Source organism: Chiloscyllium punctatum, chromosome 31, assembly GCF_047496795.1.
Source record: "Chiloscyllium punctatum isolate Juve2018m chromosome 31, sChiPun1.3, whole genome shotgun sequence".
NCBI classification, from domain to species: Eukaryota; Metazoa; Chordata; class Chondrichthyes; order Orectolobiformes; family Hemiscylliidae; genus Chiloscyllium; species Chiloscyllium punctatum.
In genome coordinates, this window is record NC_092769.1 from 68,433,284 (window position 1) to 68,447,386 (window position 14,103).

Below are 14,103 nucleotides of genomic sequence, written 5' to 3' on the forward strand. Positions count from 1 at the left end.
TGGGCGGGGATATGTAAAACTAGGGGCGGGGCTATATGAATAACCACTGTGCTTTTAAACTGCGGGAGATGGGCGGGGCTACGTAAAACGAGAGGCGGGGCTATATGAATAACCGCCATGGCGATAATCTTTGGGGGGGAAATGGACGGGGCTATGTAAAACTAGGGGTGGGGATATGTAAAACGAGAGGCGGGGCGATATAAATAACAGCGGCGACTTTCACCCGGGGCATATGGGCGGGGCTATGTAAAAACTAGGGGCGGGGCTGTATAAGTAAACGCGATGGCTTTAATCTGGGGGCGAAATGGGCGGGGATATGTAAACGAGGGGCGGGGATATGTAAACGAGGGGCGGTGATATGTAAACGAGGGGCGGTGATATGTAGAACGAGGGAGGCGGGGCTTTGCGAATAGAGCCGGTCTCCAAGAGGGCGGGGCTCATGCATATGGATGAGCGGTATCTACATATGGATGAGGCGGACGGTTGACGACTGAGGCGTCTCGCGGCGGGCGGAGAGCGCGAGTCGGTTAAAAGGGCGGCAGCGGGTCGAGAGGGGGGTGAGGGACACACAGGGAGACACACACCCACACACCGACCGACCGAGCGAGAGCCGGGATCATGTCGAGGCCGCAGAGCGACGCGGAGCGGAGGAAGCAGATCAGTGTGAGGGGCCTGGCCGGGGTGGAGAATGTGGCCGAGCTGAAGCGGAACTTTAACCGGCACCTCCACTTCACTCTGGTGAAGGACCGGAACGTGGCGACCAGCCGGGACTACTACCAGGCCCTGGCCCACACCGTCAGGGACCACCTGGTCGGCCGCTGGATCCGAACACAGCAGTACTACTATGAGAAAGACCCCAAGGTCAGGGGGGGTGAGGGGGGATACAGGAGGGTACACAGGGGGGAGATACAGGGGGGGGAGAGGGGGGGTAGAGGGGGGGTACAGAGGGGGGGTAGAGGGGGGGTACAGAGGGGGGGTACAGAGGGGGGGTAGAGGGGGGGTACACAGGGGGGGTAGAGGGGGGGTACACAGGGGGGGAGAGGGGGGGGACACAGGGGGGGAGAGGGGGGGGACACAGGGGGGGAGAGGGGGGGGATACAGGGGGGGAGAGGGGGGGTACACAGGGGGGGAGAGGGGGGGGATACAGGGGGGGAGAGGGGGGGTACACGGGGGGTACACGAGGGGGGGGATACAGGGGGGGTGAGGGGGAATACAGTGGGGGTGAGGGGGGGAATACAGGGGGGGAGAGGGGGGGTACACAGGGGGGAGAGGGGGGGGATACAGGGGGGGAGAGGGGGGGGATACAGGGGGGGAGAGGGGGGGTACACAGGGGGGAGAGGGGGGGATACAGGGGGGGAGAGGGGGGGATACAGGGGGGGAGAGGGGGGGTACACAGGGGGGAGAGGGGGGGGATACAGGGGGGGAGAGGGGGGGTACACAGGGGGGGAGGGGGGGGGATACAGGGGGGGTACACAGGGGGGGAGAGGGGGGGGATACAGGGGGGGTACACAGGGGGGGAGAGGGGGGGGATACAGGGGGGGTACACAGGGGGGGAGAGGGGGGGGATACAGGGGGGGAAGAGGGGGGGTACACAGGGGGGAGAGGGGGGGGATACAGGGGGGGAGAGGGGGGGTACACAGGAGGGGAGAGGGGGGGATACAGGGGGGGAGAGGGGGGGTACACAGGGGGGAGAGGGGGGGGATACAGGGGGGGAGAGGGGGGGTACACAGGGGGGAGAGGGGGGGGATACAGGGGGGGAGAGGGGGGGTACACAGGGGGGGAGAGGGGGGGGATACAGGGGGGGAAGAGGGGGGGTACACAGGGGGGAGAGGGGGGGGATACAGGGGGGGAGAGGGGGGGTACACAGGGGGGGAGAGGGGGGTACACAGGGGGGGAGAGGGGGGGTACACAGGGGGGGAGAGGGGGGGAATACAGTGGGAGTGAGGGGGGGGACACAGTGGGGGTGAGGGGGGGGACACAGTGGGGGTGAGGGGGGATACAGGAGGGTACACAGGGGGGTGAGGGGGGGATACAGGAGGGTACACAGGGGGGTGAGGGGGGGGATACAGGGGGGAGATACAGGGGGGGTGAGGGGGGGGATACAGGGGGGAGATACAGGGGGGGTGAGGGGGGATACAGGGGGGGGATACAGGGGGGTGAGGGGGGGGATACAGGGGGGTGAGGGGGGGGATACAGGGGGGGTGAGGGGGGATACAGGAGGGTACACAGGGGGGAGAGGGGGGGGATACAGGGGGGGTGGGGGGGGATACAGGGGGGGTGAGGGGGGATACAGGAGGGTACACGGGGGGGTGAGGGGGTATACCGGGGGGTACACAGGGGGGAGAGGGGGAATACAGTGGGGGTACACAGGGGGGGTGAGGGGGGATACAGGAGGGGTGAGGGGGGATACAGGAGGGTACACAGGGGGGTACACAGGGGTGAGGGGGTATACCGGGGGGTACACAGGGGGGAGAGGGGGAATACAGTGGGGGTACACAGGGGGGATACAGGAGGGTACACAGGGGTGAGGGGGTATACTGGGGGGTATATGGGGGGATTGAGGGGGTGTATGTGGGGTGAGGGTGGGTGAGGAGGGGTATGCGGGGTGTGGGGACATAGGGGAATGAAGAGGGTGTGAGGTGATTTGGGTGGCATGAGGGGACATGGAGGGCTTTGGAAGAGGGGGGTATATGGAGGAGGTGGGGATATGGACAGTGGAGGGGTCATACAGAGGAGGTTGGGGATGTGGAGGAAAGATACAGTGTAGATATGCACGAGAAGGACTTTTGGAATACTGCATTCTATCCTGTTGGAGTTAGACCGAAAGAACTGATTCTGTGCTGTATGTCTCTATGACTCCGTGGTGCGGGGACACCAGGCAGGGATGGGAAGAGGAGGACTGATGTGTTTTGGAACACCCTGAAGACATAACTCCTTAAACAAAAAGACCCCACCTTGTGGGAGCGAGAGGGGTGGCTGAGAATAACAAGCGAGAGCTGAGGCTAGAGGGGTCTGCAGACGATCGAATAGTCTGAAGATGAGGAGGCACACTGACGGGGGACCTGGTACTGGGCCATATCGATCTGCATGTGGCGATGTCGCTGCGGTGAGGGGTAACTGGCCCAATAGAGGGGAGGTACTGGGGGGAAAGAGGTTACACCCCTGTTGGTACAGGTGAAGGAGTAATACTCACTGTGGGGAAGTGTGATAGGTATGGTGACAGGGGAAGCGAGGTGAAAACAGACATTGAATATAAATTCTGAAGCTGGATGGGAGGGCAGAGCTGGTTCGGTGATGGACTTTGGAGGGGATGGATGAGTGTGGGTGCTATAGCATTGAGATTGCCCTCTTCCTATCCCCCAATGAGTAAAGGCTGGAGAACCTTGCATATTATGGGCATACGCCCATATGTCAGTGGGACCTCTGCACAGACACAGTAGTACTAAGTAATGAGACATAGAAACTGGGGCCTAGACACTAGCAATGTGCAGTGGAACCTGCATTCAGGACCTTGAGTTACCAAGAACTTAAGCATTGATGCCACAGTAGGTCACAGAAGAATTGGGATGAAGAATACTTCTACTCCTTTTGGGTGACAGGCCTGTCACTTACGAAGCCTCGGTGTATAGCACTGATGGTGATAGGGCTTTCACTATAACAATAGAGACAGTACTGATGGGGATAGGGCTGTCTGTGTATTACACTGGCAATTAAATTTGTGCCACTCAAATGCCAGGCAATGGCCATCTCCAATAAAATGCAATCTAACCGCCACCCCTTGATGTTCAAGGGGTTACCATTGACCAGAAACAGAAGTGGATTTGCCACATAAACACAACAGCTACAAGAGCAGGTCAGAGGATCGGGCTACTGCGGTGGATAACTCCCTTCCTGTCTCCCCAAAACTGATCTGCATCAGGCACAGGACAGGAGTGTGAGGGAATGTTCCCCACTTGCCTGGATGGGTTCAGCCCCAACAACACTCGAGGGGCTCAGCACCATCCAGGGCAAAGCAGCCCCAACTGATTGGCGCCACATCCCCAAACATCGATTCCCTCCACCATTAATATTCTGTAACTATCTGCAAGACACACTGTAGACATTCACCAGGGTTCCTTAAATAGCATCTTCCAAGCTCTTGGCCACTTCCGTCAAGAAGGACGAGAGCAGCAGATACATGGGAACACCACCCTCCTGCAAATTCCTTCCCACGCTCCACACCATTCTGACTTGGAAATATATATTCCATCAGTGTCACTGAGTCAAAATCCTCAGGACATTGTGGGTGTACCTACAGCACATGGACTGCAGTGGTTCAAGAAGGCAGCTTATCACCACCTCCTTTAAAGGAAGCTAGGGATGGGCAGTAAATACTGGCCAGCCAGCAATGCCAAGGTCCCGTGAGTGAATAAAAAAAAACTGCTGCGGACAGGGCTAACATGGTGTGTACTCCTGGGCTCCAGAACTGTTGGGGGCTGGGCTTTGATCCTTTATGGTAACCATCTGATTTGTTTCCAAAAGTCTTCGTTTTACATGAGACATGGGTGAATGTGTCTCCCCATGGATAAGGTGAGAGGTGAGGATATTAGATTGGAGTGAGGATGTCTTTTCACAGAGTAACAGAGCACTGATTTGCCTGTGGCTAACTCTGGTTTCATACTGTCTCTGTCAGGCAGTTTTTCCCGAGCTGTTTTAGATCTGCAAGGTGTCTTGGCTCTGACCCCCTGAGGGTTGTCTTCCAAATATAGCCCTGTAATCATATGCCCTCTCCCACTGATCAACAAGGTCACAGGTTCAGCCTTGGAACTGCACACCCATCCCTCTTGGAGTACATCACCCACCCTCTGCTTGTTGCAATTACATGTCGTTCCAGTCTGTGTGTAAGGTGCCCACAGACCTCCATCATCACATGCACCAACCAGTGCTCAGACTATTGCATACTATCCCTCATTAAGTGCAATAATAGTTCCCTTTATCATTTCTTTGACATAAGATCCGTTTGAGTTTCCACTGGCTGTTTGTTCAGGGTTAATGAGCCACAGTGGGCAGTTACAGTATGGAGAAGCTGTGGGCTCTTTGAATGGCAGTGTAGGCTTTAAGGGCTGAATGGCCTCCTCCTGTGCCATATGCGACGTGCTGTTGAAGCAAGAGGCCTGCAAAGTTCTGTTGCCTTGCCTCAGCACAAGTTGGCCTGTGCTCCGTCTCATCCCAGTCTAGCCTGCTGACTCAGATGCTGTCTGATCAGCAATCACCATCTGATTAGTATAAGTGATTTCGCATCCTTCTCTGCAACATTACACAGCCCAGTCCACAGTAAATCCACACACGATTTGTCATCAATCTGGGGTGACAGACCGTGAAACAAAATCTACAGATACTGTCCTCCCTTTCTTGCTTTGCTGCTTCTCCTGAAGGTTATTCAAGGAGACATTAGACGCAAAGCAGTTGTTTAAGCAGATTTGGACAAGGCAGAATGATGGTTTGTGTGTGTCTCTGTGTGTGTGTGTGTGTGTGTCTCTGTGTGTGTGTGTGTCTCTGTGTGTGTGTGTGTCTGTGTGTGTGTGTGTGTCTGTGTGTGTGTGTGTGTGTGTCTCTGTGTGTGTGTGTGTCTCTGTGTGTCTGTGTGTGTCTCTGTGTGTGTGTGTGTGTGTGTCTCTGTGTGTGTGTGTGTCTCTCTCTCTCTCTCTCTCTCTCTCTCTCTCTCTCTCTGTGTGTCTCTCTCTCTCTGTGTCTGTCTGTCTCCCTGTGCCGCTGCCTGACAATGAGGTGGATTGAATTTCTCCTTTCCCTTCCCTTAGCTCCTCTTTTTGCTAACACCATTTCCTTGAGTTGATGTCTTTGCAGGTGTCTGTACTATGTCACTGACATTAGTGCCCAAGCCCCTGTTGAGATTCCTATCTTAAGGAGCCTAAAAAGGGCCCTCTAACTGCCAAAGAAGAACTGAGCACCTTTCCTCGGCTTGTCTGGGCTTTATCAATAAAGGAGTGCTTCAGTGGTGCATACTGGCAATGTCCCGATGTGCTTCACGAAAGGCAGACTCCAGATCGATGTGGATGACGTTCGCTGGCTATGTAGCATTCCCGGTTCTGGCAGCAAGACTGAGCTCAAACTGTGGAGTGGCTGGTTTAGATTTTTGGCTAATTAAACTGTGAAGTGTGTCTCCAATCTTTCTCAGTAATACTTGTCTCACCCTTTGACCTTCAGCTGCGTTTTGAGAGGGGCTATTTTTACTGTGGATGCTTGACCCAGCTGTGAGAGAGGAGCTACTGTTTCCTTCCCCAGGCCTCTCTCTGCAAAACCTGGCACAGTAGCAGGAGGCTGGATGTCAACGGGGGGTATGGCTCAGATGGCAAGCAAGTCGCTGATGCGGGCCACTCCTGTCAGTGATTCCCATCTCCATTCCCTAGTGTTCCAGGAGTGAGGGAACAGGATGGCAAGAATCCCCGTGCATTGAACTGATTGACCGTTTGAGTTGAGTTGGAGCTGTTCAGCTATGAAGAGTCATAGAGCACGGAAACAGACTCTTCGGTGCAACTCCTCTGCCCTGACCCGACATCCCAATCTGATCTTGTTCTGTTTTCCAGCTTTGGGCCCAGATCCCTCTTAAACCCCTCCCATTCATCCAGATGCCTTTTAAATGTTGTCATTGTACCAGCCTCAGCTTCATCTGGCAGCACATTCCATACACACACCTCTGCGTAAAAACGTTACCCTTCAAATCCCTTTTAAATTTTTCCCCATCACCCTAAACCTATACCCTGTGGTTTTGGACAATTCCATCCTTGGAAAAAGACCTTGTTTATTCACCATATCTGTGCCTGTCATGATTTTATAAACCTCTATGAAGTTACTCCTTTGTCTCTGATGCTGTAGGAGATAAGCAGTCCTAGTCTTTCCAGCTGTTTATAACTCAAACCCTCTAATCTCAGTAACATTGTTGTAAATCGTTTAGCTATTCCATCTATCCATGGTGACGAAATGTCTGAAAACAAACCACCTAGCTCAGTGAGCTAACTTACATACATATCATCAACCTGAGCCACAAATCTTCTTGAAGATTGCTAATTTCATAAATGTCTATCAGGTCACTCCTAGCTCATGTGTTCTAGGGAGCAGCGAAGGTGGGGGTTCCTGGTAGAGTAGGAGATTGAGGGGCATAGACAGGATAATTAAAAAGTAGCTGTTCCCCTTAGTCAAAGGGTCACTAACAAGGCAGCATGACTTTATGGTGAAAGGCAAGTGGTTTAGAGGGGATATGAGCAAACGTGTCTCACCCAGAGAGTGGTGGGAATCTGGAATGTGCTTCCTGGGATGGCAGTTTGGGCAGGAAACCTTTCACTTTCTCAAGAAGTCCTTGGAGAAACATTTGAAGTGTCATAACATTCGAGGCTGTGGGCGCAGTGCAGGAAGGTGGGACTAGTGTAGATTAGTAGCAGTTTATTGTCAGTGCAGTCCCACTGGGCATTGGACGCAAGTCCAGCATTTGTTATCCATCCCTAACTGCGACCCCCCCCCCCCCTTTCCCAAGTTAATTACCAAAATAAATAAGACATGATAATCTGCAACTCAAATGGACAACACTGACCAAGCCTAGAATGGGAAAGCAGTGTTTCAGAATAATTACACTTGCCCTTTACCCTCCCACTCTCTCACAGACTCCTAAACCCCACCCCCAGACAGACGCACACACATACAAGTTTGTGGGGCGAATTTCTACTTGCAGAATTACATTTTATTTTGCTCAAAAAGTGCATGAATCCACATAAGATTCTGTAAATCTGTTTTGTAGATTAGAATCAGTCTGACCATTGTGGCACAGACAGTCTCACGCAGCGCACCTCACACCTTTATTACTTTATCTGGGCCGACGTGACACCAATTGTTCAAGTTCACTTGAGAATGTAACTTTAAAAAAGTTCTGCGATTTGCATATGACAGAACTGAAACCAACATGCTCATTCTAAAAGATGAGACTTGACAAACAATCAGGCTCTTTTTCAATATATAATTTCAGTTCCATCACACTCTCAACTTTTGCTACAAATTCTGGGTCTTACTGTCTTATAATCCACAACCACCCGATGAAGGAGCAGCGCTCTGAAAGCTAGTGCTTCCAAATAAACCTGTTGGACTGTAACCTGATGTTGTGTGATTTTTAACTTTCCATTTTAAGACTAGAATGAGGAGGAATTTATTTTCTGGAGCTTGTCTAGGAATTCTCTTTGCCATCAAATAGTGGAGGCAGTGTTATTGATTGATTGATTGATTGTCACAAGTACAGTGAAAAGCTTTATGAGCAGGTCCTAGGCAGATCCTAGTAAGGAAGCAGATGCAGATCAAAATACTCAGGCAGAGGCATACAGGTTACAACGTCAGTAAGATCAGTATAAATTAAGGCCGGAGGGTCCACTCATCAGTCTAATAACAGCCAGGAAGAAGCTGTTCCTGAGCCTGCTGGGACGTGTTCAGGCTCCTGTATCTTCCACCTGACAGAAGAGGTTGGAGGCGATCGTTACTGCAGTGTACTGGGTCTATGATGTTGGCAGATGGAGGACAGCCGTGTAATTGGGAGTCAGTGGATGGAAGATTGGCTTCTCTCAGGGTCAATATATTCAAGGCCAAATTAAGACCGAAGTTTGATTGAAGGGTATGGGGGGGACAGTCGGGAAAGTGAAGTCTCAACCATAGTTGGATTGGCCATGATTGTTTTGAACCTTTACAGGGGCTGAATGGCCTCCTCTTATTTCTGAGTCCAAAATGGCAGTCTTCTGTTTTTGTTCAATTGGGGGCATTACTGGCTGGTCAGAAATTGTCCCTAACTGCTGTTAAGAAGATGGTCTTCAACTGTTGCAGTTTATGTGCTGCAAGTCGACCCACACTTGATTTATCGTTGTCACATCTTTATTGGTCAGAGTATTGAGTACAGGAGTTGGGAGGTCATGGTGCAGCTGTACAGGACATTGGTTAGGCCCACTGTTGGAATATTGCGTGCAGTTCTGGTCTCCTTGCTATCAGAAAGATGTGAAACTTGAAAGGGTTCAGAAAAGATTTACGAGAATGTTGCCAAGTCTGGAGGGTTTAAGCCACAGGGAGAGGCTGAACAGGCTGGGGCTGTTTTCCCTGGAGTGTCAGAGGCTGAGGGGTGACCTTATAGAGGTTTATAAAATGTCGAGGGACATGGATAGGGTGAATAAACAAGGTCTTTTCCCTGGGGTGAGGGAGTCCAGAACTAGAGGGGCATAGGTTAGGGTGAGAGAGGAAAGATATAAAAGAGACATAGCTGGTCAGCATGGACAAGGTGGACTGAAGGGTCTGTTTCCATGCTGTACATCTCTATGACTATGCCTCTTTGTGCCAAGATACAGTTAAGTATTTTGCGTGCTCTTCAGGCAGATCATACCACACGAAGTGCATCAGGGGTAGCAGAACAGTGTGTTACAGCAGCAGAGAAGGTACAGAAAGAGAGATCAGGCTTAACATCAGAGAGGTCTATTCAAAAGTCTGATAACAGTGGGGAAGAAGCTGTCCTTGAATCTACTTATGCGTATATTCCAACTTGTATACCTTCTATCGGACAGAAGAGAGTATAACGGGGGAGGTCTTTGATTATGTTGGTTGCTTTCTCGTGGCAGCGGGATGTTTCAGATTTTAACCCAATGATTAAAGGATAACTATTAGGCAGCATCCTGGGGACAAAGCTCCCAACCACTGCAGTTCTTCCAATAGTAGCTGGGGAACTTTCCTGTCCACCTGAGAAGGCAGGTAGGTTTGTTTGAACAACTCATCCAGAAGACAGCCCTTCTGATAGTGCCCAACCTTTCAACCTACTTGAACAGATGTGTAATTGTTTGTAATTCTCTAATACTGTCGTACCACTCCTGAATCTAACACTGTACAATTCTGGCCAATGACCCTGCAATGACCACTCTCACTTCCTTTAGTATCCATCAGCTTGAAATATCACCAACTTCTTCAATAGCTCCGCCACATTAATTCCCAATCCTTTCCCTGACTGAGCTTCCTCCTGTATCTCCGTGGCCTGGCTGACATCTGCTTTCTTGTTAAATACAGATAGGAAGAATGCACCTTACCCCTCTAAGATCACAGTCTGGCCCTTGTAATGATGCAGCAGCATAATGGTATTGTAACCTAATCCCAAGGACCTGACTAAAGCTGTGGAGATTTAATTTCAAATCCCACCTTGGCAGCTGGAGGATTTTGAATTTGATTTAATGAATAAATCTATTTTTGGATTACAAAATTGGCTTGATGGTAGGAGCCAGAGGCTGGTGATAGACAAGTTGTTCAGGCTGGAGGCCTGTGACCAGTAGTGTGCCGCAGGGTTCAGTGCTGGGTCCACTGGTGTTCGTCATTTAGTTCAACAATTTGGGGGAGAATATAGAAGGCATGGTTAGTAGCTTTGCGCATGATGACACCGAAATTGCTGGTATAGTGGACAGTGAAGAAGGTTATCTCTCAGTACAGTGGGATCTTGATCAACTCAGTGGGCCGAGGACTGGCAGTTTAACTTAGATAAATATGAGGTGTTGCATTTTGGCAAGGCAAACCAGGGCAGGACTTACACTGTGAATAGTAGAGCCCTGGGCAGTGTTGTTGAACAGAGAGGGGTGCAGGGGTACTTAACTCCTTGAAAGTGGTATCACAGGTAGACAGGGTGGTGAAGAAGGCGTTTAGCGTACTTGCCTTCATTGATCAGATCGTTGTGTACAGGAGTTGGGGCATCATGTTGCAGCTGTACAAGATGTTAAGGTCACATTTGGAGTACTACATACAATCCTGATCACCCTAGAAATATGACCGATGTTATCAAAGGGTGCAAAGAAAGATTTACAAGGACCTTACCAAGACTGGAGGGTTTGAGATATAAGGAGAGGCTGGATAGGCTGTGGGTACTTTCCCTGGAGCATGAGAGGCTGAGGGGTGTTCTTCTAGAGGTTTATAAATTCATGAGAGACCTAGATGAGGTGAATAGTCTTTTCCCAGGGTAGGGGAGTCCAAAACTGGACGGCATAGACTTGAGGTGAGAGGGGTAAGGTTTGAAAGGGACTGGGGTAACCTTTTTTTACACAGAGGATGGTGCATATGTGAAATGATCTGCTCGAGGAAGTGGTAGAGGTTTGTATAATTGCAACATTTTAAAAAACATTTGGGACAGGTACGTGAATAAGAAAGCTTTAGAGGGCTATGTGGGCCAAATGCACGCAAATGGGACTAGTTCAGTTTAGGAAACCTGGTCAGTATTGATGAGTTGGGCCGAAGGGTCTGTTTCAATGCTTTATGACTGTATGCCTTTACTACTCCTTTGCTGACCTGTTTCTTATTGATATGTCTTCAGAAGTGTGGGTGGATGGATTTCAAACCATGCAGGAAACCGCAGTAGTTTTCAATTTGTCCCCTGAATCCTTTCTGCTTTTTGTGTATTGGAATGTCAGCAGTGCAAATCGATAAAAATCATTTACAAGACTTCAGGAGGAGAGAATTTCCCACAGCAAACATCAACACTGCTGACGTGACCAAAAGTCTACTCCTATTGGTACCTGTGTTCACTGACTTGCATTACTGCCCAGTCCTCAGATTCCTACATTTGTAAATTCTCATTTGATTTCCGTTTCCTTTCCAAAGTCTCCTGATCTCTGGAATCTCTCCTGACCCTTCAAGTACTCAAGGTCTCTGCATTCCTCCAGGTTTGGCTTCTAGATTAGAATGGTGCTGGAAAAGCGCAGCAGGTCAGGCAGCATCCGAGGCAAAAGCCCTTCATCAGGAATGAATGGCATCTTGCCCGTCTCTGATGTTAATCATTGGTGGTGACTGTGCCTGAGATGCTAAGTTCTGGAATTCCCTCCTTAGCCCTTCTCTGCCACTCAGTCGCTCACTCTGTCTCTCCTCCTCGGATGGCTTCTGGATTGAATTTAGTTTGGTGGCACTGCCGTAAGGTACCTTGCGTTTTTTTTCCAATGTCCATACGTGATATGAGTGCAAGTGGTTGTTAACCAAGGTGTGGGGCTTGAACCTTTAAACTTTGTAACAGTGGGGCTGCTACCAGCCCAAGGCTGACCCCTAGCTGGAATGGGTGAGGTAGTTATGATGTGGATCGTTCACAATCTGACTCAAGGGTGGAATGGGCTTGAGGGGCTGAACAACTTCCTTCCTTTCCAAGGATTGGTGACCTTCATGGTCTGGTTATTCTCAACAAGTTGTAACTGTGAACCTTGTGGCTCAAGTCTATACAGAGCAAAGCCTCTTTCAGGAAAGATGGACAGTTGCTATCTTTGTCATACCTTCTCCCAGTCAGTTCTTGAGCAAGGTCCTTTTTGAGTATTTCCATTGCTGTCTCCTGCATTTTGATTAATTCTTACAAGTGGCTGCCGAAGGCCACTGTACTTGGAGGACTCTGCGGGGGGGCAAGAGTGCAGACCTGTGGAGTTCCATTGAGATCAGGGTGTAACGTGGGAGGTGGTGGAGGACAGTGTTGTTAAATGAGACAATTGGCATCTGAAAAGATGAACAACATCAGGAGATAAGCTCCACCTACAGGATGAAAGGTATTGTTCCTGGGAGGAGTTCATCAGCGTCTAGTGTCAAACCCATATGTTCCTGTTGTTCTAGTGCTAAATGCTAAGTAGTGTGTACCTACTGAGGGGCTCCGGCCTGAAATGTCGATTTTCCTGCTCCTCGGATGTTGCCTGAACCTGCTGTGCTTTTCCAGCACCACACTCTCAACTCTGATCTCCAGCATCTGCAGTCCTCACTGTCTCCCTAGTGTGTACCAATTGTTAAGTTGAACGCAATCATAATGTGTCTCAGTTGTAATGTAACTGCTGTCCACTGTTAATCAAGGTTGAGCCTCTCTGCTGTTGAAGACTTTGTGTGGTCATCCCTCCCCACTCAGTGCCAGTAGTTTAGCCCACTCCCAATAAGGAGGGTTGGTGGCAGCAAATCTACTCAAGGCAATCCCACATGGGTTTGTCAGGCCTTTTCATTGGTGAAAGCAGTGAGCTCTTTCACGTGCTGGCAGCACTAGCATGAACGTTATAATTGGGTGGAGTTTCCCGAGTGAGTTGGAAGCGCTTGTCAGAACAAAGGCAGTTTTCCATTCTCTGGCACCTTTTTATAACTGTCACAGGTCCTAGTGGTTTACAGCCAATAAAGTACTTTTAAGTTGTAGTCACTGTTGTAACGTCAGGAGCATAGCAATCAATTTGCTCACAGCAAACTCCCACAAGCAGTAATATTGGGTGACTGAAAACATGGCAGAACTTCCCTTCTCTTCATCATTACAGTACAGGAGGAGGCCATTTGGTCCATAGAGTCCATGCTGTCCCTGTAGAGCAATCCAGTCAGTGCTATCAATACCTGCTGTGTCCCTGTGGCCAGGGGAATTGAGTTCCCTCCAATGCCCTTCTGATTCTCTTTTGAAATCACTCATTGTCTCTGCTACCGCTGCGACTGTGTACAGCGAGTTCTGCCTCCTTATTGCTCAGTGTGTTTTTTTTTTAAAAACAAACTTCTTCCTCTCATTTGCCCAAAACCCTAATCCTCTGAGCCCTCGTGCCACCAGCCAATGGGACCAGCTTTTCTCTCCCAACCTTGTCCAAACTTGTCATCATTGAATCCCTCCATCTCCAGGGAGAGCAACCCTGGTTTCTTCAATCTCGCCTTGTCGCTAGAGTCCCTCATTGCTGAGACTCTTCTGTCACTCTCCCTCCACGTCCTCTCCAGGACCTTCCTGACCTTTCAAAGGAATGGCAATCCTGAACTCCAGTAACTTCCTTAGCAGAACAGTGGCTCGGTATTGGCATACCCCCCCCCCCCCACCCCCCCCCCCAAAAAGGGCAACATCTGAAAGCCCATTCCAACGTGCTTGGCCTTCCTGTGGATAAATTGAGTTTGCTGTTTAACTGATAGACGGTTGGCATTTGTCTGGATGCAGGTGGGACCGCAGCTGATGTTAAAAATGGTGCTCTCGCTGTCATTCCTGAGACAGTGATGTGACAGGGTCAGGCCCCAGCTTGTTGCTGCTTTCCACCCTCCAAAGGGACTGGACTCCTTGGGACTGATGAAGCCACACTTTGACTCCTGAAT

At 50.4% G+C, this 14,103-nt stretch overlaps 1 protein-coding gene across 1 annotated transcript in view; it reads left to right on the top strand.

The window, feature by feature from the left end:
• The first annotated feature begins 458 nt into the window (after nucleotides 1–458).
• Nucleotides 459–14,103, top strand: part of LOC140457030 (glycogen phosphorylase, muscle form) — an 84,699-nt gene continuing 71,054 nt past the window's right edge. The window contains exon 1 of the mRNA XM_072550946.1: nucleotides 459–861. Within this exon, the coding sequence (XP_072407047.1) occupies nucleotides 619–861 (243 nt within the window). The 5' untranslated portion in view covers nucleotides 459–618. The remainder of the gene's footprint in view (nucleotides 862–14,103) is intronic.